Source organism: Aedes aegypti, chromosome 1 (genome assembly GCF_002204515.2).
Source record: "Aedes aegypti strain LVP_AGWG chromosome 1, AaegL5.0 Primary Assembly, whole genome shotgun sequence".
Classification (NCBI taxonomy): domain Eukaryota; kingdom Metazoa; phylum Arthropoda; class Insecta; order Diptera; family Culicidae; genus Aedes; species Aedes aegypti.
In genome coordinates this window covers 72,221,674-72,248,107 of record NC_035107.1, presented here as the reverse complement: position 1 = coordinate 72,248,107, position 26,434 = coordinate 72,221,674, and the positions used below count along the sequence as shown (strand labels likewise).

General features: G+C 38.2%; 1 protein-coding gene across 3 annotated transcripts in view; it reads left to right on the top strand.

Annotated features, from left to right (window-relative positions):
- Positions 1–26,434, top strand: part of LOC5563948 (type I inositol 1,4,5-trisphosphate 5-phosphatase) — a 141,450-nt gene that overhangs the window by 99,715 nt on the left and 15,301 nt on the right. For all 3 annotated transcript variants that reach the window (XM_021839664.1, XM_021839651.1, XM_021839657.1), the window contains 5 exons: positions 6,090–6,257; positions 6,341–6,513; positions 6,856–6,943; positions 16,683–16,835; positions 17,302–17,595. In XM_021839664.1, the coding sequence (XP_021695356.1) occupies positions 6,090–6,257; positions 6,341–6,513; positions 6,856–6,943; positions 16,683–16,835; positions 17,302–17,595 (876 nt within the window). The remainder of the gene's footprint in view (positions 1–6,089; positions 6,258–6,340; positions 6,514–6,855; positions 6,944–16,682; positions 16,836–17,301; positions 17,596–26,434) is intronic.

Below are 26,434 nucleotides of genomic sequence, written 5' to 3'. Positions count from 1 at the left end.
GTCCCTTGGATCGCAGTTACACTGGTTTTGTGTTCGGTAACTCGATACCTCGCTAACTCGATGGTCCCTTCAATATCGAGTAAGGGAGAGTTGAATGTAGTTGCTTATCATTTGTAATTGTTTTTGATAGTTTCTGACTATCGTCAGACCGTTTTTAATCATATTTTGATAATTTTGGGGGAGTTTTATTACCGTTTTCTTATTGTTTTTGATCATTTTTAGATATTTTTATCATCGTTAGATCGTTTTTGATCATTTTTGACAATTGTTGATCTTTGTCAGGCCATATATTTTATTATTTTTGATCATTGGCTGTCAACGATGATCAAAGTCATGCCTTTTTTACCACTAGTTTTGACCGTTTTTTTTATCGTTTTTAATCATTTTTCTCACGGTTTTGATTGTTTTTGATCATATTACGATTATTTTGGATAGTATTTGATCGTTTATGATGTCTTTGGATGTTCTGATCGTTTTTTAATGTTTTTAATCAATTTTTCTACGTTCTCGGCAGTTTATGATCATCGTTAGATCTTTTTTGATTGTTTTAGACCATATTTCAATGGTTTTGGGTATTTCTTGACCGGTTTTGCTAGTTTTGACCGTTTTTTATTGTTTTTGATCATTTTTTTATGTTTTTGCCCTTTGGTTGATCGTTTTTATTATTTTTGACAGCTTTTGACCATCGTTAGGCTGGTTTTAATCGTGTTTGATCATGTATCGATCGTTTTATATCTTTTTGTCCGTTTTGATAGTTTTTTTTTATCGCTTTCAATTCCTTTTGATTGTTTTTGGATGTTTTTGACCGTCGTTTGATCATTTTTGACCATTTTTTCATCGTTTTTGACCGATTGTACCCCGTTTGACATAAGGTCGCGGAAAATTTGTGATTGAAATAATATTTTTTCCAGCATATCTCGGAAGGAGATCTTCTAAAATATTATCATTCTAACAACACATCTGGCAAGAATTAATAAAACAACAAAATATAAAAATGGTTAACATTTAGCTTTACTAAATAGTAAAATTCAAAACAGTATAAATATAAAGAACAGCAAAAGTTACAACTAAACCAATAGAAAAATGGACGCCAAAAATTATTGCGGCAATGGCTGGTTCCAACAAAAAGTGGTGACGAGAAAGAATGATAAACAGTCAAAAGAAGGAAGTATTCTGTCATTCTCGGCTATACACATATTGGCAAAAATGCTGAGGACGGTAAAACTCGAAAGAACCGCCCATTAAATAAAGATGGGTGCATATTAGATGGTCAGTTCGTTCACCACCCTGAAATGTATAAAGTTACGACAATTATGAGTGCTAAAAACTTTTCGGGGAAGTGAGCTAGTCGGGGAAACGGGATGTTCGGGGAACTGGCGTACGGGGAAACTACATTCGGGGATCGACATTCGGGGAAAACTAGCACAACCCATCGACGTTACTGCAGTAATCGATTTCTCTTTTCGCTGATAATTTGAGCAGATCAATGTTATCGATTGCCGCCCTTTTGTCAGTTGGAAACAAAAAAATACTTAAAAGAACAGCCTATGCACAAAAGAAGGAGAAATTTTAAATCAACAGTTTTCATACCAATAATTATGGTTACATCATATTTAGAAAAAAAAAATTAAAAGAAGGGTAAATTTATGCTAAATATATAAAAATCTTCAATGCAAATTTTTTTCTCCAATAACGAAACTCAAAAGAAGAATTAATATTTGAAAAAAGGGTAATTTCTGAATAAATAATAAAATACTATTGGCAAAAACTTTCATAATATGCTTAAATTTATTCAAAAGCGAATGATTGTTGAATAATGTGTCATTTTGCATCAATTGACTCCACAACAAGCCTGGTGTCATCAGAAAGATTCAATAAAAACGTAAAAACGAAAAATTGAGAAATCCTTGGTTTGCAGACTCATTATGCCAAACGACCATTATGCCAAACGGCTTTATGCCAAATGACCTACCACCTTTTTGACCATCTTCAGGCCATTTTTGATCATAATTTGGTCGTTTTGTACAATTTCTTTTTGATTGTTTTTTGAACGGTCTGAATTAGTTTTGATCGTTTCTGATCGTTCTTGGATGTTATTGATCATCGTTTGATCGTTTTTGATCATTCTTGGCAATTTTACCATTTTCAAGCCATTTATTATTTTTTTTTAATTAATTAATTAATTTCATGTCGACATACAGAAGTAGACCATTTTGTTACAATTTTAAACTTAATATTATATAGTTTAAAAATGTCATTTTCTTAATCTAGTTGGAATTTTGATTTGATCATACATTTGTGAATGTTTCTGGTAAAATGCGCGAAGTAGTTTTTTGATACAACACATTTGGAAAAAAATCGGAATTATTCCTGGAAAAATTCGGGAGGTATGAATACTAAAAAAATCGTGGAGGAACTGTATGATATTCCTTGTTATTATACACTCCAACAGTCATGTACTCAGAGCAACTCTTATTGATACCAGGTCTTTAAGACGACTTCAGATATATTACAATTGGGAATTTTCCAAGCTGTTAACTGGAATCGTTACTTAGTCGATAAATTGAACTTAGTCTCGTTTAGACTCCACTTTGCCCAGTATGGATGTCCCTTACACAAAAAGTCGGCGAAGTTGGAAACGGCAGGTGTTAAAAATCATCGTTTTTTGTTTGCGTAAAAGTCGTCAATCTACTTTTAAAGCCTCTGAAGTCAACTTTGTATGCATTAAAGATTTAATTTTACACGGTAGACTACAGGAAAGGACGTCTAGTAATTGTAATTTTACTGTCGAAGACTAATTGATAAGGGAAGCGTTTGGAGGGCTATACAAAAAATATCGATTTGTGGTTGTATTCAAACAGCTCAACAAACTAGTCAATTCCACCTTAAGGTGATTATAAAACAAAGCCAAACTTTGGATTTTCAAGTGCACAAGACGAGAGTATCTTACAACAGTTTGCGTTGAAAACCAAATCACATTGCATGTTTGCTGGTTGTGACCAATGGGATAGATTTTCAACGCGGAGCGCTGTTTGGTTCTCAAGTCTTGTGCTCTTGAAAATTTGAGGTGTGGCTTCGTTCTATAATCACCTTAATCCATTTGGTTAACAATCTACAAAGATTTCTTCCGCTGTCTTGGCTGCCATTACACGTGCTCTCAGCACCGCTCATATGTTCATCGAAGTGCTGCTTCCACCTTTCCACCCACTTCCTCCGTAAACTTGTTGACAATATTTCGAGCATAATATGCTCGACGGCGAACACATGAATGCTGCTGAATTCATTTGTTCGTCGTTTTTTATTGTTTTCGTATGTTTTTAACCATCGTTTGATCGTTTTTGATCATTTTCATATCGTTTTTGGCAGTTTTGACCCTTTCTAAATGTTTTTTTTTTTTCAATCATATTTCAATCGTTTCGTTAGTTTTTGACCGCTTTTGATAGTTTTCAATCACGAAAAAATCAGTTTCACGAAGCACCTCACGAGTGTGAACCAATGCAAAACAAACACAACAGACTTGGTGTGAGTAGGTTCGCACCCGACTGTTCGGGAGAACATACCAAAAGTAACAGCAAAAAGTTCGCGAACCTTCATTTGCGAGTTACCAAAGCAGGTGCGATTTATTATGGTTTTGACAGATTTGTCATTTGTTTATCCATCAAATCGACAGTAAACCTTCAGGTTTTAGTCAAAAACCCTTGAAAACCAGAAATCTTGAAGCGAAAATAGCTCTTTTCCGAAAAGCGTAATGGACTCCGAACACGTTTACGAATCGCTTTAGCTTCGTTCACTCGCGAGCACGACAGATGCGAGTAAATCAGCAACCAGCAATGATCACTACTTTCCATCACTGATCGTCAGGCCGTTTCTGATTGTATTTGACCGTCTTTTGATAGTTTTTGATCATTTTCCTATTGTTTTTGGCGGTTTTTGACCATCGTCAGGCCATTTTTGATTGGTTTTGATTATATTTCGATCGTTTTGGGTAATGTTTGACCGTTTACGATCGTTTTTTTTTATAGTGTTTGATCGTTTAAGGATGTTTTTGATTGTTTTTATTATATTGTTTATCGTACTTTTTTTTTATTGTTTTAGGATGTTTTGGATGATCATTTTCCAACCGTCTTTAGGTTTATTCACATATTTCATAACGCCAAAAATAACCTTTTTAACACCCACCCACCCCCTCGTAACGCTTTTTTACGAATATGTTTTAATTTTTGTATTAGCCGTGTGGGTTAAATAAAATTTGATCGTTTTTTGATAATTTTTCATTGTTTTTGGAAGTTTTTGATCTTGACTATCGTCAGGCCATTTTTGATAGTTTTTGATCATATTTCGTTCGTTTTGTGTAGTGTTTGACCGGTTTTGATTATTTTGAACCGTTTTTATTGTTTTATGATCGTTTTGAATGAACCGTTTTTGATCACCATCGTTTGATAGTTTTTAATCATTGTGTGCAATGTTTGTCTATTGGTAGGCTGTAATCGATTGATTTTGATCATATTTGTGGTTACATTCATAAAGTAATCCCCTGGGGTTATAAAGTAACAATGTGGAAGGAATGATTTGAAACATTTTTGACTAAAAGGTTGCCAAAAATATATTTTGAAGAAAAAAAAAACTTGAAAACTCTATAAGCAATGCCTGGAAAAAAATGAAGTTTTCCTGGAAGTAAAGCTGGATGGAATAATACTAGAGAATTCGTGGAAATTCTTATATTATCCAATAGTCGTGTACAGTTTTGATTCATATTGGGAGCACTTAAGGCCTAAGCGAAGTATAACTCATCAAACAGCATATAAAATAAATAATTCTGTATGCTTCCTCCACAATATCGAGCCTTCAAGACACTTAACTTTTGAATAGTGGGTGAAGATTTTGATTCTGCAACAGGAATAATTTTAAATTAATATAAATGTGTGGACTTTTCATTATTCATATTCCGGACGCTTCCATACTTTTGCCTCATATTTCGGACATTTTGATTTCGGACAGCCTCTGAAAATCATAGAGAGATAAATCAAATCATCAGTTGGATTCGTCAACTTTTGAGCGGTAAAAATTGAAGCTTTTTGTTTGAAATGTTCCCCATACTGAGTTGGAATTTGAAGCTGACCGTAATATGAATAAAAACGGCACTCTAAAGAACTCAGATTGATAAGATTTTAAATTGAATCGCTTACTCAGCCAACAAATTGAAATTAGTCTCGTTTTGGACTCCACTTTGGCCAATATAGATATCTCTCATACAAAACGGTGCGCAGTTGGGATCGTTTTCGTGAATTCACTAAGGAAACGGAAAGTTTGAAGGACACGCGATTTTATTATGGAATACTAAGCGTGCGTATGACAATGATTAATGACACTTTTGAAAATCAGTCGTTTTTCTATAAAAAAAAACACATGTAACTTATATACGAATTTCTAATGGAATAAAGACATAAGAAACAGAAACAGCTAACTAATACAACTCACAAGAAAAAATTGTAACTTCCATCGTTTATTGCGTCCATAATATGGATGGATATTATAAGATCATCATAATATCATAAGGTATCCTATGAAGATTCATAGATACCTCCTAAATATGAAATTATTTAGAATTACTAAGTATTTAGAAAATCGCTATTTGAATTTGAGAAAAAAAGATATTTAGAAGACCTCTAATGATGACGTCAAGAATTACATGTGAAAGTTGAACGATATGTGTTGCATGATAATTTTATGAAAGTGAGAAGTCAAGAAAAGATGTCACAAGAGTTCTCTTATGCAATTTGTAGGTAATTTTTGGCGTGAACAAATTGTTTAAGTCGGCAAACCACAAGCTCCCTCCCTGGCTACGCGCATGAGCAGATATTGTGCGGTTTGCACATTAATTCGAGTCCAGATCATTAGCATCCACCGGTAAAACCGGAGGTAGATAATGGAGAAATGGAAGTCACTCACTTGTTTTGTTACTTATTTATGGCGGTGAATTAGAGCCTCACTGCAAATATTGGTTTAGTCATGGGAGCGTGAGAGGTGGATTTGGTTCTTGAACCCATTCTAAAGCCTTTCTTTGTATTATCTCTAATTCTCTCCAACAGGCACTCGGCAATCTGTACTTCGCAATCCGGACCATCGACAGCCTGCAGATGTGGAACTTCCTCACACACGAGTGGGAAACGGTAGAGGGTAAAAATATCCACACGGGAAACATTGAATCGGTGGCATCAAAGGAGAAAGCCAAATTCCCGCAGCAGTTCTTCCCGGAGGTAAGTAGTGCTAAAATGGACACGATTCATCGTCGGCTATAGCAAGGCTAAACTCAGATTAAGATGACGCTCATTTGTTTCAGTGCAAATGGTCACGCAAAGGCTTCCTGCGGACGCGTTGGTCCCTCAACGGGAGTGTCTTCGATCTGGTCAATATCCACCTGTTTCACGACGCTTCCAACTTGGCGGCTTGCGAGGAGTATCCCTCGGTTTACTGCAAGAGCCGACGGAGGGCGTTGGTCCACACGTTGGAAAGGTGAGTGGCCAGTCTTTTGGGTGGTCTTTGCACTTACAGCTGTCCCCCGATGTAGGACAAACTTCTTCTACGTGGTTTTCATGTAGGACGGATTCGAAGGTTTTCATATAAATGAAGACCCGTAGCTTCACGACACAGAAGTTACGAGTCTTCGACAATGTTGAAGTTTTTTGGAAGTTTTCGGAATATATCACCTTCTTAATATTGTACACCGTGGTTCTAAGTGTTACGGGTCTCCATCTAGGTGGTTTCCTTCTACACACGATATCAATCACCGTCCTACGTCGAGGCATAGCTGTACTGCTTCCGTGTCCTAATCATAGCTCTAATACACCACTTTAGATTTCACCAGGATTCAGTCAACCAAGCCGTGCCATACTTCGTCTTTGGTGATTTCAACTTCCGATGTGATACCGAAGGAGTGGTCAAGGTGAGTATCCTTACCATATCATCGTTGACACAACATCAATTCATTATTTATATACGGATGCTCAATCACGATATCGTACGAAGAGCCAGTTATTCAATTATGCAGCATGCACTGCGCTGCCACCTAATACATATGCAGTAGGGGAACAAAATTTGCGTCAGTTATTCAAACTTCATCCGATAGAGGAATGCAAACGCGCAGCAATGTGTCCCATTAACAGTTGACGACACTAATTTATGCTCCTACTGGACTGGAGAATCAATTTCGTTTGTGTCGTAGCAATTCCGTAATCTTAATATACCACCGCACCCCTCTTGGCCCCTGCCGAAGGAATGTTCGAATGTTTAGCAGAGGAGTATCTGTTGCCCAGTGTTTTCAGTATTATCAGTTCTAGAAGAGGAATTTGCCTAGTGACGTCAAACATTAAAACTGGTTTCAATGCTGAAAAAAAAACCGGATGAGACATTAAGTCGCATGTGTTTTGATGATTACATGCAAAATGAAAGAATGATAGCCCAAACGAATTGCTACAATTGATTGAATACGGAACGATGCTTTTCTTTTGAAGTAAGATTATGCTGAAAATTTTTGAGTTGAAATTAAGATCTGTTTTTCGTTTAGTTTTTTGCATGGTTGAGTATCTTCTGGACTATACAGTAGTGGACAGAATAAATTACGACTTTTTCATCAGGGACCCTCCTTTGCTAAGTGGTGACCAAAGCCATGATGAATTCAATTCCCGGTCATCGCATCTGCCACACTTTGGCAAAAAAAAACTATGAGTTCATAACTACGGTAGTGTTCTTAAGAACACTAAGCTAAGAAGCAGGCTCTGTTCTAGTTGGGACGTAATGCCAAGAAGAAGTAGTTTTCCATACAAAATACTCAAGTGAACCTAGTGCTCCGATTGGCTTAAAATGTATTTCTCGCAGTTTTTTAGGATTTTCTACGCTTTTTCTTCCAGGAGCACTTTCCTAAGATTTCTCTCAAGATGTTTGCAATGATTCCTCAGCATAATGGTAACTGCGTAACTGTTTTTGGATTTCTACTAGTGTTTTTTTTTCTATCTTTATTAAGTTCATCTCGGGACCAACGGGTTTACTTCCCTTCCGAAGGAAGTCGTCACTGAAATTTTTAGTGACTATTTCGGGGATGGGATTCGATCCCAGGTCCTCGGCGTGAGAGGCGTGTATTCTAACCACTACACCAGGTCCGTCCCCTGCTAGTGTTTTACTGGTGCTGCCTTTGCGCTCTATTTAGGACTCACTCCAAGTATTACCGTACACGCTAAACTTCATCCGCTCAGAAATGAGTGCCGAGTACACAAAATCGGCCTCTCTTCATGCAGCACAGATTCTGTGCAAAAGGGGCTGTACACAGTTTTGTGCAAACGGTGGTAAACAAACCGAATGAGTGAAAAGCGCACAGAGGAGGAACGCTTGGAATGCGGATTCGCTTCCATGTTTGTTTTGCTTCTGAAAACATAGAAAAAACATGCCGATTTTAAAGTTTTCTTCCGGCTTTTCGCTGGAAAAAAATCGCTGAAAACTCCCTATCTTACCAACGGCCAACTGTTTGCTGCCGCGCGGGAGATGACTGACAGTTCCGTGTCCATCGATTCGCGCACAGCCAATGGCCAACACATCGGTTACACATAGCATGAGTGCGACTTACACAGAATTTTCACTCAGCCAGAGAGTCCTGCATTGGTCGCCTCATTCTGTGTAGATTTAACACATGGGCTGCGTTGAGCAGGCTTAGCGTGGACGAGATGAGAGTAGATGGATGCTTCGGGTTGAAGTAGAGCCGACAGCCGAATGTGAGTGTGCTCGTTAATCGCATGACGGGTTGATTCGGCTTGACAATCAGTAAGTGAGATGGAAGGCGTCCAGGCTAGCGTTGGAAACAGATGAGTGATTCCAAGCAACAGCACCAAAATTTGGTAAATTTTTTAATTCATTTTTTTTCTATTGAGCTGAAACTTTGCACAGTTTTTTAGTTCCATCTAAATCGTCATTTTCCGATATCAAATCTTCAAGTTGAGTCACGACTAACTTTTCAAAAGGGTGTATGTGAAAATGGTTCAAAAATATTCAAAAAGCTGCACAGCAAAAACGGTTCGTTCGATTGTTAGACAACTAAAGAAACAAAGTTAGACAACTAAATAAAGATTCCAAAAAAAATACGCACAGTAAAAAATTTTTTTTTTTTGCATTAAATAACATAATGTTTGACACAAAAACTCAAATATCTCAAAACCCTATCGGAATACCAACGTAATTTTTTGAGGGAAAACGGTCCATTATATTAGCTATCTACCATAAAAATTTGGTGATGGTAAACCAATGAACAAAAAAGTTATGACATTTCAAACATGTCACAATTTTCACATCTAGTAGAAAAAAAAAATTCGGTGTAAATTATTACGGGAACCGCAGTTTGTTGCTGATTTTATTGTTAAGGGCCTTGCGTGAATTAAACAAGTCGTTTTCATGTATTCATTAGTATTATGTATATTATATGTATAAATATTATGTATATGTATAAATATTATATGTATATGTATATATGTATAAATTAAAATGAATTAACAGATTACACGAAAATAATTTTTTTTTTACCAGGATATTTTTTTTAGAGTATTATCGATGAGTTTCTAAATGTTATATATAAACTTTAAAAGTTTTGTATTTGGGTGTGCGTTATGAGATCATGAAAACATTTTATTAATACTTATTTATTTATTTATTTATTGTTATTCAATTTTTTTTACAATATCGAACACTTTTGCATCATTATCAGTACAGTTCGAGTATAGTTTTGCTTTAATTTTATTTTCTGACAATGGAATGAAACAGTGTAATTTTTGGGTTCCTTGGATCGTTTTTGCGTTATTATATTGCTCGCTGAGCTCTGATGCCGTTAATTCGTACTCTTCAGTAGTAGTAAAACAAAATGATAATTTTGTTGAATCTTCTTCTTTTTTGCGATTCGCCCAATCAAATAGTTCTTTTGCAGTTTTAATTGGATGCTCACGTTCTTTGGCTAAACTTGCTCTTGTGGCCATGCGCTTTATGGTTCCTCCAATAGCATCACAAGGACCTTTGCCATGTGACGTAGCAAAGAAATGCCATTCTGCATCAATTCCGTACTTTGATTTAAATTGACATAGGCTCGAAAAATTCTTACGGTTTTTGTACTGCGATGCTGCTCCATCAGACATGAAATATATCTTTCTGATTTCTTTATCCTTATCAACGCGTAAAAAGTTAATCATTTTGGCAATGAACAAATTTACAGATACTGAGTCGTGTCTTAAATCTTCGGAAATTACAATAAAACTAAAATGTTCAATTTGCGTACTTCCATTGAAATAAATAACGAATGGATGAATTGTAGCTTGTTGTACGTTCCAGTGATGGGACTGCACTTCATCTTGCAATACAAAGCTATAGTTTTCAGAAAAATCACAAATGACTAAAAATTCACCATCTTGTAATGTATTTTTCGTATTTTTTAAAAAGCGGGATTGCTCTGTTTTAATAAAGTCGTGAGGAATTAAACTTTCTAATTTCAAGCAAAAAAATGACATAAACTCATCTACAGGTTTTACAATAGTTTCTAGGTCACACCTATCCGTGGTCACCCATTGCTCAAATGATAACTGATCAATATAATTTTCTTCAAACTCAGCGAATAAAGTATTTTCCAATGATGAAGAATCTGGACAATCCGAACAAGATCGTAGATAGCAATTTGATGTTGTATTTTCACACAAAAGACTACCAGTTAACATTTTAATATCCTTTGATAAATTGATTCTTTTCAAACTATGTAAGATTAGGTTAATATTTTCGTGTGTTGTGCACACACAAACATTATTTGTTCCTGAATTGGATAGAAGCTTGCATTGCCTTGGACGAAGGCTTGCAAATGAGGAAAAACCTACCTTAATATTTTCGTTAATTTCCTTGAAGCGTGTATACGCTTCTTTCAAAGTAGTCATCATTAATCGTTTTTGGATTGCTTGACGCTTTCCATCTTTTTTTACAGATACATAATCTTTTTGGCCAGGCATCGCTCTACTTACTTCATCGTCTTCAAAATATTGAATTATTTTTTCTTTTGTCTCATCTGTTAATGAAGTACTCGACCTAGCATTTTTGGTTGCAAGACAGTTATTTTTTAATTGTTTTGCCTCTTTTGCTGTATTTCTATTGGTTTTGAACTCATCAATGGCGTCTTGAATAGACCACGAGCTTGGCAGCATCGACAAAATCAATAATTTTTCTTTCCTTGTCGTGGCTAGATTCGAGAACCTTTCCTTCATATTCATAATTACCTCATCGTAGTCTGTATTTTCCACATCCTCAGGTCCTAATTTGAAGAGGTTTCTTCGTACAGCTTCGTTGATTTCACGGTATTTTTTCTCGGGATAATTGACGTAACCCATCTTCGTCCATTTAATCGGAGTCACTTTTATTCCAGCTATCCCTTCGTTGAAGCGTTCGATGTTGACCTTCTGGATGCACTCATCTTCTGATTGATTTGTTGAAACAGATGTCGCTGATGGTACCGTGGCAAGACTATCTGCACTTGGTACTTCTGGTAACTCCTCAGTTGTTGTCAGTGCATCTAGTAATTCCTCAGTTGTTGTTGTTTTCGAACTTCCTGCAACCTGATCCACCGATGATGTACAGATTGCCCGTTTGTCAACGTTTAAACGGCAGGACGTACAAATGCGTAAATTTGTATTCAATGTAGACATTGGAGCATAACCAGCCGCTTTCAGTTTATCTATGGTGCTTTCGGTGAGATTTCGTAGCTCTTTCGAACACTTTTTTTCTGCAAACGGCCTGCAACAGTTGAGAAAGCGACTACTCATGTTGCTCGTTAGATTTTAATAAACAAAATCACTTTTAAGTTTTTACTGACTAGTTTGGTGTCGTTTGCTTGACTGAAGAAAAATTTTACAATTAAATCTTTTATAACCATAGTGGTAGTATATTTTTAGCTTTTTCGTGAGTATGTTCATGGTATGTAGCTATCATGTTTTTGATGTTGTTGAAGTTACTCGCTTTCTCCCAAATATGATTAACAAAGTCTATTCTCTACCAAGGCGGGTCTATACCCAGGTGTAATCAGATTTTAACTTTGTTGAGAAAACCAGCGCCGAGAAAACCGACCTGCTTTACGTATACTAGATCACCTGGGTATAGACCCGCCTTGTTCTCTACGAGGTAAACTTTTTGCAGGTAAACTTATCGTATACCTGTATAGAAAACTTTTTTTGTAGCTTTTGTCTTCAATATTAGATTTATTATAGGTTTCTTTTATCAAAAGGTTTCAACACTATTGAGAGAATTTTTCTTCAGTTACGTACAATAAAAAATATGACACTATCAAGACTTTAGATCACAACACTGGATCGCGTCTAACTTTCTAATAGATGCTATAATAGTTATGAATAATTAAATAAAATATCATGAAAACAACTTGTTAACCTCATGTGGTACCCTTAACAAAAAATTCAGCAACAAACTGCGGTCCTAAAAAAAATTAACAATGAAAAAAAAATTTTTTTCACTATGTTTCAAATTTGTGAAATATTTGAAATGTCATAACTTTTTTGTTTATTGGCTTACCATCACCAAATTTTTATGGTAGATAGCTAATATAATGGACCGTTTTCCCTCAAAAAATTACGTTGGTATTCCGATAGGGTTTTGTGATATTTGAGTTTTTGTGACAAAAATGATGTTTTTTTAATGCAAAAAAAAAAATTTTTACTGTGTGTATTTTTTTGGAATCTTTATTTAGTTGTCTAACTTTGTTTCTTTAGTTGTCTAACAATCGAACGAACCGTTTTTGCTGTGCAGCTTTTTGAATATTTTTGAACCATTTTCACATACACCCTTTTGAAAAGTTAGTCGTGACTCAACTTGAAGATTTGATATCGGAAAATGACGATTTAGATGGAACTGAAAAACTGTGCAAAGTTTCAGATATTTTTGAAATGGTCGATCAGAATCGACTTGCATGCCTCCGTGGAATCCCTCAGATAGGTCTATGGTTGAGCTTTCGGAAAAGCAAGCGAACCAAACTAGCTCGATCGAAGCTCCTCGCAATTGATCCTTAGCGTAGGGTCGTGGTCGCTGGTATGATGGAAGCGGATCATTCTGTAGGCATATGTATCCTCGATTGGACGTATTTCTCGGTCGGCGTCAATTTGTGGCGAATTTATTGCACAATCGATAAAGAAATTTTCTAGCGGTACGCCACTTAGAAAAGTGGCATCTCCGGAAAAGTTGTTCGGTAGCTCAAATGCTTTCTTTATTTGATCCTTGAAGTTCAAGTTTAGCAATAATAATGAAGGTCCTTGAGCTACGCATCAACTTTGTCGAAGATGCCATCTTTCTTAAAGGTCAGGATCCTGAAGTATCCGCAAAACAAAAGTTTCATGCTCACTAGCGCCGCCTGGTGGCAAAATTTTGAATCAACTAGCTAGAACAATGATAGTCCTTAACTTACTGAACAACTTTGTCGATGCCATCCTTCTAAATGGTCAGGATCCTGAAATATCCGCAGAACAAAAATAAAAGTTCCATGTTCACTAGTGCTACCTAGCGGTCAAATTCTGAAATAAACGATAGACCATCAGATATAGTGATCCTTTATAGAGAGATAAGCGGAAGTAAAATGGAATGATTTGGCAACAGACCAGCAGTGCTGATTTTGCTCGGCGTCGAGAATAATATTGTAACACGGACATGACTTCCTCATAGCTAAAAAGTGTATTTTGTTTCTTTATAGATCTTTGAGATACATATCCAAACTAATAAACAGTCGAAAAAATCAACAACTAAAAATCGCATTGACAAAAATTTAAAAAAGAAAAATATCTCATTTTTTTGCTTCATGCAAAATTACTTTTACCGAAATAATTTCAAGCGGATTACATTACTCTTCAAGAAAAGTTCAAAACAAACATAACGCATGTTCGTTTGGCTCACACTTTGACAGCACTCGCTGCTCGATTGGCTCACACTTTGACAGAAATGTCAGCTTCCGCGAATCTCTCTTATAAAGGATTACTAATCAGATAGCGCTCCATCTCCAGAACAACTTTACTGAAGACCCCATATTTCGAAATTTTCTGGATTTTGAGATATACCGATTTAAAATTGCGGTCTACTCATAATTATGCGACTTCTATGTACATTTGTTGATTTTACCGCATTATAAAGAGCTTACTTTACTGACTGGAAACAAAAACTGTTGAGTATTCTCGAGGCATACTCAATGGTTTGGTGTCGATATATATCTTTGTTACTAAATCATAGCATATAAAAGATCCTGGTCCGACCGGGAATCGGACCCGAAACCACTCTAACCACTCGACTAAGGAAAGTCCATTTCGCATGGATTCTTTGAAAAGTTCATTTATGGCTTCCATCATAAATTATCATCATCATCATTCCCCGTACGAGTTTTATCAATGATACATGCTCAAAAAAGAGTTCTGGAAAACGTGAACTGTCAAAAATACACCTTGAACTTCCATCATGTTTACATGAACGTTCTCGGAACTAGGCAACGGATTTTTTTTCTGTGTATGACGGATTTCACGCCAACTCGACACGCGATTGGCAGCACCCCTTCAGAATTCAATGAAACTTTCTGGATGTCAAAAGTATGTAGAACTAAGATACTTTGCATATTTTGTTTTTTTCAAAATCGATCTAGACTAACATATGGAAAGGGTCAAAGTTTTTTTTACTTTTTTTTATAAACTCGTATAACTCGAAAACAGTAAGACCTACAAAAAAGTGTTGTATGGGGGACTGTCGTGCAATTTCCTGACGTTTTAGAGAAAAATATTGAAAAAATAAAAGAACATTTTCTACACTGAAAAAAAAAATATTCAAAACTTAAAAGTCGATTTAAAAAAAAACGGCCACTTCAGATTTTGATCATCCTTAAGCAAAAAGTTTCGTAATTAAATTTACTAAAAGTCGTTCATACATTGCAAATTGGGCATATTTTAGAGAAAAAAGTTTTTCTAACATCGAATTTATTAAGTCCCAAAGTTTTTTTTTTACTCTTTTTCATAAACCCGTATAACTCGAAAACGGTAAGACCTACAAAAAAGTGTTGTATGGGGGACTGTCGTGAAATTTCCTGAAGTTTTAGAAAAAAATATTGAAAAAATAAAAACACATTTTGTACACTGAAAAAAAATTATTCAAAACTTTAAAGTCGATTTAAGATCAATTGAATTTAATTAAAAAAACTGTATAATTCCGTTTTATTTCTTTCAACTGCTCCCAATAAAACAAATATAATCTATTTTGTGATTAAAACTCATTTACCATTTGAAAATATGATCATACTAGACTATTTAAAGCGAAATAAAAATAAAATAAAAAAATCATTTTGGACTTAAAAATATCGAAGTTAGAAAAACTTTTTTCCCTAAAAATGCCCAATTTGCAATGTATGGACGACTTTTAGTAAATTTAAGCAAAAACCAAACTTTTTGCTTAAGGATGATCAAAATCTGAACTGGCCGTTTTTTTTTAAATCGACTTTAAAGTTTTGAATCATTATTTTTTTAGTGTAGAAAATGTGTTTTTATTTTTTCAATATTTTTTTTTCTAAAACTACAGGAAATTTCACGACAGTCCCCCATACAACACTTTTTTGTACGTCTTACCGTTTTCGAGTTATACGGGTTTATAAAAAAAGCAAAAAAAAACTTTGGGACTTAAAAAATTCGATGTTAGAAAAACTTTTTTCCCTAAAATATGCCCAATTTGCAATGTATGGATGACTTTTAGTAAATTTAATTACGAAACTTTTTGCTTAAGGATGATCAAAATCTGAAGTGGCCGTTTTTTTTTAAATCGGTTTTGAACCTTTTTTTTTCAGTGTAGAAAATGTGTTTTTATTTTTTCAATATTTCTAAAACTTCAGGAAATTTCACGATAGTCCCCCATACAACACTTTTTTGTAGGTCTTACCGTTTTCGAGTTATACGGGTTTATAAAAAAAGTAAAAATAAACTTTGACCCTTTCCAAATGTTAGTCTAGATCGATTTTGAAAAAACAAAGTATGTTAAGTATTTTAGTTTCACATAGTCTTCACACCCAGAAAGTTTCATTGAATTCTGAAGGGGTGCTGCCAATCGCGTGTCGAGTTGGCGTGAAATCCGTCGTATGTTGGTACAAAAAAAAACTATTTTATGTGAATGATGCTGATTATTGCTTGTGTAGACCTAGATAGTAAGTCAAGCTGTTTACAATACATCCTAGAAGCGCGGCATATTATGACATAATTTGTTACAAACCTCTGATGCCACCGATTTGAACTGCAATGTATGATTTTATATCAAAAGCCATGCAGGTGCGAAAGAAGCCATGTCAAGTCGTTCTTTCTGCGTTCGGTCACATGGTTCCACATTGCACTTTTCCACAATTTGTACTAGTTATTTTTTTTTTTGCTTCTTCCAACTGAAACAAACAAAACATTATGCAACGTGCAACGAACGTTTGCATACCGGCGTTGAAGTGCCGGCCGTTATAATGCGTAATAGAGTTCTCGATATCGATGGCGCTTGACGTCAATCGTTTGGACGTCGTCTTCGTCGTCCGTCACTCATGCATTGCACTGCATCACATCAACCATAATCCCATATCTACAATTTAATTATTCCGCATTCTCTTTCTGCACCCGTAGAAACTCACCGAGGATCTGACGATGCATCGGATTCCGCACCCAAAGAGCGACAACTCTAAGGTTCAGTACCGGGACTCAGATGGGGCCAACGTACTTACACTGGGCAAGAAGGAGTTCAACCACCACGATCAGAGCACATTCAAAGAGAGCTGGGTAAGTGTTTTGCGATATTTGTAACGAAATGCCCAGAATATGTATAAAGGTCTAATACAAGAAAAAAGAACTAAAATCTTACAAAGTTTCAACAGGAATTCTTAAAGAAATCAAAGAGTTAAGCACAGCTCGATAGCCTGAAGGTAGGTATTTTAATACTTTTCGACCCCAGACATCAAATAGTTGATTTAAAAGGGATCGATTCAGTCGAGGATATAAATTGTGCCACTGTACCACTTTCAGACGATTGGGCTATGTGCTTAACTCTTGACTCTTAACTTTCTTTGAAAATTCTTTCTTTGAACATATTTATGTGTAGGAGAACTCTACAATTATCTGGAATATTAAATATTAATAATAACGCATTTAACATTTAAAAACTACTGCAACAAAATAATCGTAACATACTGACAAACATCATAAATTGTAATCCGTGTGAAATAATGAAGCCTCTCTTGCACGACAGCTGCGTCAATTCGATCGGGAGCTCGATTCGCTCCGGAGCATACTGCACGAGTATCCGATTACATTCCCGCCATCCTATCCGTACGAGGAGGACCCCGGCCAGCCGGGCAGCTACATGAGTACCCGTTGTCCGGCCTGGTGCGACCGGATACTGATCAGCCCTGCGGCACGCAAACTTATCGACGACGAGCGGGAAAATGGCAAAACCAGTGGAATGACGACGGCGGCTGCGACGTCGAGTGCCAAAGGTACCTACGGTATCATGGGGGAAGTTGTTTGCATGGGAGATCATAAGGTAGGTTCGATGGAAGTTGGGGTAATTCTCGCTGAGATCGGTCCACTATTTGCACTTGGTCTTGCAAAATGTTCAAAACTATGCTTGAAGAGGATAAAGGAATAGTGTAGACAAGGTTGTATAATTTAATTATTTCGCGATTTCATTGTTCGGAACTTTCGGCTCCGTTATGCCTAGTGCGCTTGAGCCTGTCAAATAAAGAAATAGAAAAAATGCCTAGGAATCATTGAAGAAATTTCTGAGTTGATGTAGTTCTTAAGCTGAAACACGACGGAATTAAAACATAGCTGCCACAATTGCTCTCTTGTTCTCCTAATCACGATTTCGAAGGCACTCATCTACAAAAATAATTAACGTACGAAGTCGATCTTCTTATTTCGAACTTTCTATTAGTGCACAAAGATAAAATAGGAAATTCTACAGTCGTTTGATGATTCTTTCGCGAGATTGTGCCGAGATTTGGGGCCTTCCTTAGCCGAGTGGTTAGAGTCCGCGACTACAAAGCAAAGCCATGCTGAAGGTGTCTTGAGTTCGATTCCCGGTAGGTCCAGGATCTTTTCTTAATGAAAATTTCCTTGGGCATAGACAGTGTTGTGAAAAACTCAATTTCTCACAACTCACGCTTGAGATTTTTCATGCGTGAGTTGTCAATCATTCAACTCAGCAGTCAAAAAATCATGGATGAGTTGGCTGACCTTTTTGACTCATTGTCTCGTGTATCCACAGTTTACTCACACACGGCTATTTTTTCTTGTTAGTCCGGTAAGATTATGATAATCTTTTCTAACGTAAACAACAACATTCGGGTTTCACGAGTTTTTGCCGGGTTTTGCGACTGAATCATCTCTTACGGTTTGAGTTCATTGAGTTGATTTTGCATCAAAATCTCAAGCGTGAGATTTGCGAAGCAGATCTCTAATGAGTTTGCTCTCACGGGAGAGCGTATTGATTGAGATTTTGAGTGTGAGTCTATCAACACTGGGCATAGAGTATCATCATACTTGCCACACGATATACGAATGCGAAAATGGCAACTTTGACAAAGAAAGCTCTCAGTTAATAACTATGGAAGTGCTCATAAGAACACTAAGCTGAGAAGCAGCCTTTGTCCCAGCGAGGACGTAATGCCAAGAAGAAGCCGAGAAAAAACAAATTTTGATGAATTTTTATCACTCACGGACGATTTAGAGCATAAATCCGAGTTGTTAGGGTTGATACGGAGGTCAATTGAAGTGAAAATGACGGTAAATGGCTGGGCATGGCGTACCATTGGTACCTCGCGTACCTGCAGGAATAAAATAGACCCCTTTGTGCGGTCCTTAGCCTCTTGCCCAGCAACTCCTATCCCTACCTCCTCGTGGTACTAGCCGGGGTACGAGAAACCTTGAGGAAGATCGGGTAACCAACCCCCGGTGGGAACTTTGGTCGTATGCTGACAGGGAAGGGGGGGTTTGCTTTTGCAAACCTGGAGCGTCTGTACTCCACGTTAGGAGCGGCTCACAACAGCGTCTGTTACCCATGTCAGGGGCGGCTGATCATCGTCCGAGTGCCAGAGAAGGACTCTAAGCTAAACTGCGCACTATGGCCCTCCGAACATTTAGGGGGAATGGTCCTCCGGAAATCTAGGGGGTTGGTGTCAGGCCCTTCAAGCCAACCGTAAAAACACATCAGCACAGGAACGTCAACGAGAGAATACGGACCAGAACAATCGGCAAAGACCACAGCGACGAAAATGGACTAGCGATTGGAAACTCGGTACGTGGAACTGCAAATCTCTCAACTTCATTGGAAGTACTCGCATACTCTCCGATGTACTGAAGACCCGCGGTTTCGACATCGTAGCGCTGCAGGAGGTGTGCTGGACAGGAGCATTGGTGCGAACATTTAGAGGTAATCATACCATCTACCAGAGCTGCGGCAACACACGCGAGCTGGGAACAGCTTTCATAGTGATGGGTGATATACAAAGGCGCGTGATCGGGTGGTGGCCGATCAATGAACGAATGTGCAAGTTAAGAATCAAAGGCCGATTCTTTAACTTCAGCATAATCAACGTGCATAGCCCACACTCCGGAAGCACTGATGATGACAAGGACGCATTTTACGCGCAGCTCGAACGCGAGTACGACCGCTGCCCAAGCCACGACGTCAAGATCATCATAGGAGATTTGAACGCTCAGGTTGGCCAGGAGGAGGAGTTCAGACCGACGATTGGAAAGTTCAGCGCCCACCGGCTGACGAACGAGAACGGCCTACGACTGATAGATTTTGCCGCCTCCAAGAACATGGCCATTCGTAGCACCTATTTCCAGCACAGCCTCCCGTATCGGTACACCTGGAGATCACCTCAGCAGACAGAATCGCAAATCGACCACGTTTTGATCGATGGACGGCACTTCTCCGACATAACCGACGTCAGAACCTATCGTGGCGCCAACATTGACTCCGACCACTACCTGGTGATGGTGAAACTGCTCCCAAAACTATCCGTCATCAACAATGTACGGTACCGACGCCCGCCCCGGTACAATCTCGAGCGGCTGAAACAACCGGATGTCGCCAATGCGTACGCGCAGCATCTTGAGGCAGCGTTGCCGGATGAGGGCGAGCTCGATAGGGCCCCTCTTGAGGACTGCTGGAGGACAGTCAAAGCAGCCATTAACGTAGCGTTGTCGGATATGTGGAACGGAGCTCAAGAAACGATTGGTTCGACGAGGAGTGCCAGGAGGTTTTAGAGGAGAAGAATGCAGCGCGGGCTGCAATGCTGCAGCATGGTACGCGGCAAAACGTGGAACGATACAGACTGAAGCGGAAACAGCAAACCCGCCTATTCCGGGACAAAAAGCGCCGCCTGGAAGAGGTGGAATGCCAAGAGATGGAGTTGCTGTACCGTTCTCAAGAAACGCGGAAGTTCTATCAGAAGCTCAACACATCCCGCAAAGGCTTCGTGCCGCGAGCTGAGATGTGCCGGGACAAGGATGGGAGCATCTTGACGGACGGACGCGAGGTGATCGAAAGGTGGAAGCAGCACTACGATGAATACCTGAATGGCGCAGAGAACTCAGGCACAGTAGGTCAGGACAGCGAAGGCGATGGCTACGTCAGCACAGCGGACAGCGGAAATCAACCAGCTCCCACGATGGGGGAAGTTAAGGATGCCATTCAACAGCTCAAGAACATCAAAGCCGCTGGCAAGGATGGTATCGGAGCCGAACTCATCAAGATGGGCCCGGACAGGTTGGCCGCTTGTCTGCATCGGCTGATAGTCAGAATCTGGGAAACGGAACAGCTACCGGAGAAGTGGAAGCAAGGCGTTATATGCCCTATCTACAAAAAGGGCGACAAACTGGAGTGTGAAAATTATCGTGCAATCACCATCCTAAACGCCGCCTATAAAGTGCTATCCCAGATTCTCTTCCGTCGTCTATCACCTATGGCAAACGAGTTCGTGGGAAGTTATCAAGCAGGTTTCATCGACGGCCGCTCGACAACGGACCAGATCTTTTCCGTGCGGCAAATCCTCCAGAAATGCCGTGAGTACCAGGTCCCTACGCACCATTTGTTCATCGATTTCAAGGCGGCATACGATAGTATCGACCGCATAGAGCTATGGAAAATCATGGACGAGAACAGCTTTCCCGGGAAGCTCACAAGATTGATCAGAGCAACGATGGACGGTGTGCAAAACTGCGTGAAGATCTCGGGCGAACTCTCCAGTTCGTTCGAGTCTCGGCGGGGACTACGACAGGGCGACGGACTTTCGTGCCTGTTGTTCAATATTGCGCTTGAAGGTGTCATGCGGAGAGCCGGACTTAACAGTCGAGGCACGATTTTTACGAGATCCGGACAATTTGTTTGCTTCGCGGACGACATGGATATTATTGGGAGAAAATTTGAAACGGTGGCAGATTTGTTCACCCGCCTGAAACGCGAAACAACAAGAGTCGGGCTAATGGTGAATGCGTCGAAAACAAAGTACATGCTGGTTGGCGGAACTGAGCGCGACAGGGCCCGCCTAGGAAGCAGTGTTACGATAGGCGGGGATACCTTCAAGGTGGTGGACGAGTTCGTCTACCTCGGATCCTTGTTGACGGCTGACAACAATGTTAGTCGGGAAATACGAAGGCGCATCATCAGCGGAAGTCGTGCCTACTATGGGCTCCAAGAAACTGCGGTCAAGAAAGATTCACCCCCGCACCAAATGCACGATGTACAAAACGCTCATAAGACCGGTAGTCCTCTATGGGCATGAGGCGTGGACTATGCTCGAGGAGGACTTGCAAGCTCTTGGGGTTTTCGAACGCCGAGTGCTAAGGACGATCTTCGGCGGCGTGCAGGAGAACGGCGTGTGGCGGCGAAGGATGAACCACGAGCTCGCTCAACTCTACGGCGAACCCAGTATCCAGAAGGTAGCTAAAGCTGGAAGGATACGCTGGGCAGGGCATGTTGCAAGAATGCCGGACAACAACCCTGTAAAGATGGTGTTCGCCACGAATCCGGTCGGAACAAGAAGGCGTGGGGCGCAGCGAGCTAGGTGGATTGACCAGGTGCACCAGGACCGGGAGCGTGGGTCACAGTCGAGGATAGAGAGAAGCGGCCATGAACCGAGGGAATTGACGAAATATTGTATGCGAGGCTTTATCAAGATAATTGATGTAAAGCCAAATAAGTAAGTAAGTAGTTGAAGTGAAAATGTCAACAAAAACTAAGATTTTAGAAAACCACGTTTGAATCTTAGAACTGACGTAACTTTTAGCTCGGAAGACTTGGGGTTTTTCAGTGAGGTGAATATCGTTATGATATGATGTCAAATTTGATACTTTTAGAATTCTTTTTGAATGGGTTACAATCATTATTGGATGTATTTTTGGTGGGGCAATGCAAATTTTCAGAAATATTTGTTTTGCTCACGTTCTTTGCATGGTGTTCATTTTACCACCAATCGCTGTTCATTTTACCCACATAGTGCAGGTAAAATGCACATTTGCATCGCTTTTTGATAGCTATTAAAATATGTGAAAATTTAGCTATTTTAGTCTGGATCCATGCAGCTACTATATATTATATCCCTATTTTTGATGTTGTGCGGTTGAACTATACAAATTCCTCGTTTTTCTATCAGAAACAAGATGATTTCCTTAAGGTGTTCATTTTACCACCCCTTCCCCTACATGAAGGGTCGCGCAAAGAATTAAGCAAAACCTTTTTTTTAAATTATCAAACTGAGAAGACCAGCAAAACCAATAATGGCTATAATCGAAGACGGACAAGAACATCACAAGAAACATTAGTATTTGAATAACAGTTTATTCATCTGAAATATGCTTAACATTGGTTTGTTGGAGTCTTATTCCGCTGAAATGTTTGTTGGGAATCATCTAATGAAACTTGGTCACTATTTTAATGCAAGTCTGGAAGATGTTCATTTAATATAACTACTTTCAATAATCCTCACAGATATTTCTCTCAAAAGTCTCCCAGGGATCAATGTTTCCACCGATAGTTCTTTCAAAGACTCGTACAAGAAAACCCTCAAAGGCTTATTCCTCAGTTTTTATAGAAATTCGTTAAGGAATTTCTCTTGGCAGCCCTACAACAATTCCTCCAAGAGTTCCAATGTCGATTTACCAGTAATTCGTCCAGCCTAGAGTGTCCATCCCGGGACAAAATATCCCGGGATTTGACAAATTTCGGGATTTCCCGTTTCTCGGGATTTTAGTTCTGACGTCCCGGGAATCCCGGGATTCCCGAAATGTACTTAGAATTTGATGAAAAGCACTTAATTTCAATGACATTTTTCCGCACTATCAAGCTTTTTTGATAAAATAGAAAACCATCATAAAAAAGAAAATAAACGAGTAATTAAAAATTCATAAAAAGACAAATTTACCTAGTACGCAACATATATTTTTATTTGTCAAGTTGCAAAGTTGTCACGCTTTTCTTTTCAACATTAGCCTGTTTTATAATCCTAGACTGAAAAAGCAAATTTGAAAGTACATCTAAACTTAAATCAATAATTTTGAGTAATTAACTTTTTGTATGATCTTCTACAATACCTTCAATGATCTTTAATCGTTTCTTTAGAACAGTTTTGATGATTGTTATGAGTTAATTTTTAACCATTCACAAGTGATATAGAGAATTTGAAAAATCCCTTGCAAAACGGTAATTATCCAAGCTAAGTTTTGATTTTTGTTAAGTAAGTTCACCAGAATAAGAAAGTCATACATGTAATGTGATTTGTTATAATTACCATATAATCTTACATTATCTTTTCCTTTCATGGAAAACACATTGTATTTTTGAATTTGTACTTTTATTTCATCCAAAATAGGGGGAAGTCCTCTATGGCCGGACAGTTTGAATTTCCCAAAAACGAATAATGATATTAAGATTTTAGTATTCCAGGATTATACCAAAACACATTTTTGCAGTGTATACAAACTATGACGTTTCCATGTTCAAACGTAAACAAACAGTAGCTGTTAAATGTTTCAAACCGATACAATCTACCAAAAAAATGTGAAACGGTAAAATTTCATACAAGTGTGGCCACAAATGTTTCTAATAATTTAAGCTGAATTGTCTCCGTACGTTGACTTCAGTAAGTTTTGCATCAATCACAATGCAAAATTTATCAGAAAATGTAGAATTTCAATGAAAAGCAACCTTTTTTGTAAACCATTGCAAGTCCTAAATGGCCGGACACCTCTTGTCCTCTATGACCGGACAGTGAAAATATTGACCTGATAACTGGGATCTAATTTATAATTCTCTTTTTCTTACAAAAAACAAACAGCAACAAAAAAAGCATAAACAACAAAACTTTCGGTCGTCGGAGTCCTTATAAAGTGCTGTAAACATCATCTTTTAAATCAAATGAGCGCACGAGAAGCAGCCACAAGATATGGTGTACAATAGACTGAAGCAAATATTGAAGTTTTTGCTCCCCTATGCTTAAACGATGTCAATTATGGTGAAAATCATTCTCCCAAAATTTGAAGTGGTTTGGAAGAAATTTGATTGTGCACACGCCATTTACTATGGGAAATGCAAATCTTTTGTGTTCAGCCCTTTATCCCTTCGTCGTAATATTTTATGAAAAAAGTGAACAAACCCTTCTCATGCGAAATCTTCCCAGCTACAACTTTGCCGAAGACCATATTTTGATAGGATGTAAGGATAATTTATTATTATTGATAGCAAAGTCTAAATCATGCTGAGAAGATCATTGAATTACTTTCAGAGCAACACTGCTTTTTTGCTGTAGAACATAGTAGCCTGGATTACTTTGATCTATTCTTCCCGCCAGGAGCACCAATGTTGCCTGCCGAACAGTTGGTGAAGCATGTAAAATGCAAACCCACTTAATGATGATGAATAACAATTTTTCCTGACGTCCAATCAAAATATGGTCTTCGGCAAAGTTGTAGCTGAAAGGATTTCGCATGAGAAAAGTTTGTTCACTTTTCCATAAAATACTATGACGAAGAGATAGAGTGCTAAACACAGAAGGTTGGCGTTTTCCATAGTAATCGCCATATAAACTTCAAATGGCGTGTGCACAGTCAAATTTCTTCCGAATCACTTAAAACTTTGGGAGGATGCTAATTACCATTATTGACATCGTTTGAGCATAGGGGAGCAAATATTTCAAAATTTGCATCACTCTAGTGTACAATCATCTCTTCAAAATTCGATAATGAAGGGATTATCGAGTTAGGAAGATATCGTGTTACAGAATACTAAAACAGTGCAAAGGTAGTAAATGAACACCAAATTTTACTAAGGTTCTCTAACTAGATATTGAGATACGGAGGTCGAGTAAGGGAGAGTTGACTGTACCTAAGAGCACACTTCAACCTTCGAGCTGACAAAGAAATTGTGAATAACTATAAACGCGTTCTTAGGAGGAATTCCTAGTTGAATCCTATGATGGAATCTCTGGAGGCATTTCTGATGGATTCAATGAGAAACTTTTGGTAACATCTGTGGAGCAATTACTGATGGAATCCCTAAAGGAACTCTTGATTGATTTTTTGGAGAAACTTCTAGTAGAATCCCCACAGGAACTCCCTATGGAATCATTATAAGAACTCCTAGTGGAATCTCTGGGAGAACTTCTGATGGAAACCCTACTGGAGCTCCTGATGAAACCACAGGGAAACCCCCGATGCAATCCCTGTAGGAATATCTGGTTTAATCCCTGTTGCGGTAATAAAAACCCTTGCACTAAGGTTCGACAGCTATATTTTATTCAGCTTCAAAGCTATAAATAATCATAATATTAAGGATCATAGCAGTTATAGATTTCAAAGGGTAACTTACAATTTAGTGCTTTTAAGTTCACGAATAGGGTTAGGGTATAACAAATTTCCGCATATATCTCTTCAAACCTATCAACAGTTAAATATAAAATCTAATTATTAGTGAAGAGATGATTGAATTCAATTTTAATACTTTTAGTTTGATGAAGGTATAAATAAACGAATATTATTTAATAAATTTCCTGCTCACAATAGGGGATCACTTGCATGCCACCTTCTCAATCACACTTTAATCCCGTTGACCAGAAGAGCTGATGAGTGACAGCCGAACAATGGATTTCTCGATGACAGGTGTTATGACACCATCCGCTATTGGTCTTCACCCTTTCGGTACTGGTGCGATAGACTTGCGGCAACAATCCCTACATGAATTTCTGATGAACCTTCGGAAGGCAATTCTAATGAAATCTTTAGAATTACTTCTAATACCTGGAAAAATTTCTGATGGAATCCCTGCAAAATAAAATTCTAGTGTAATTTCTGATGGAATCTGTGGAAAAAATCTTGGT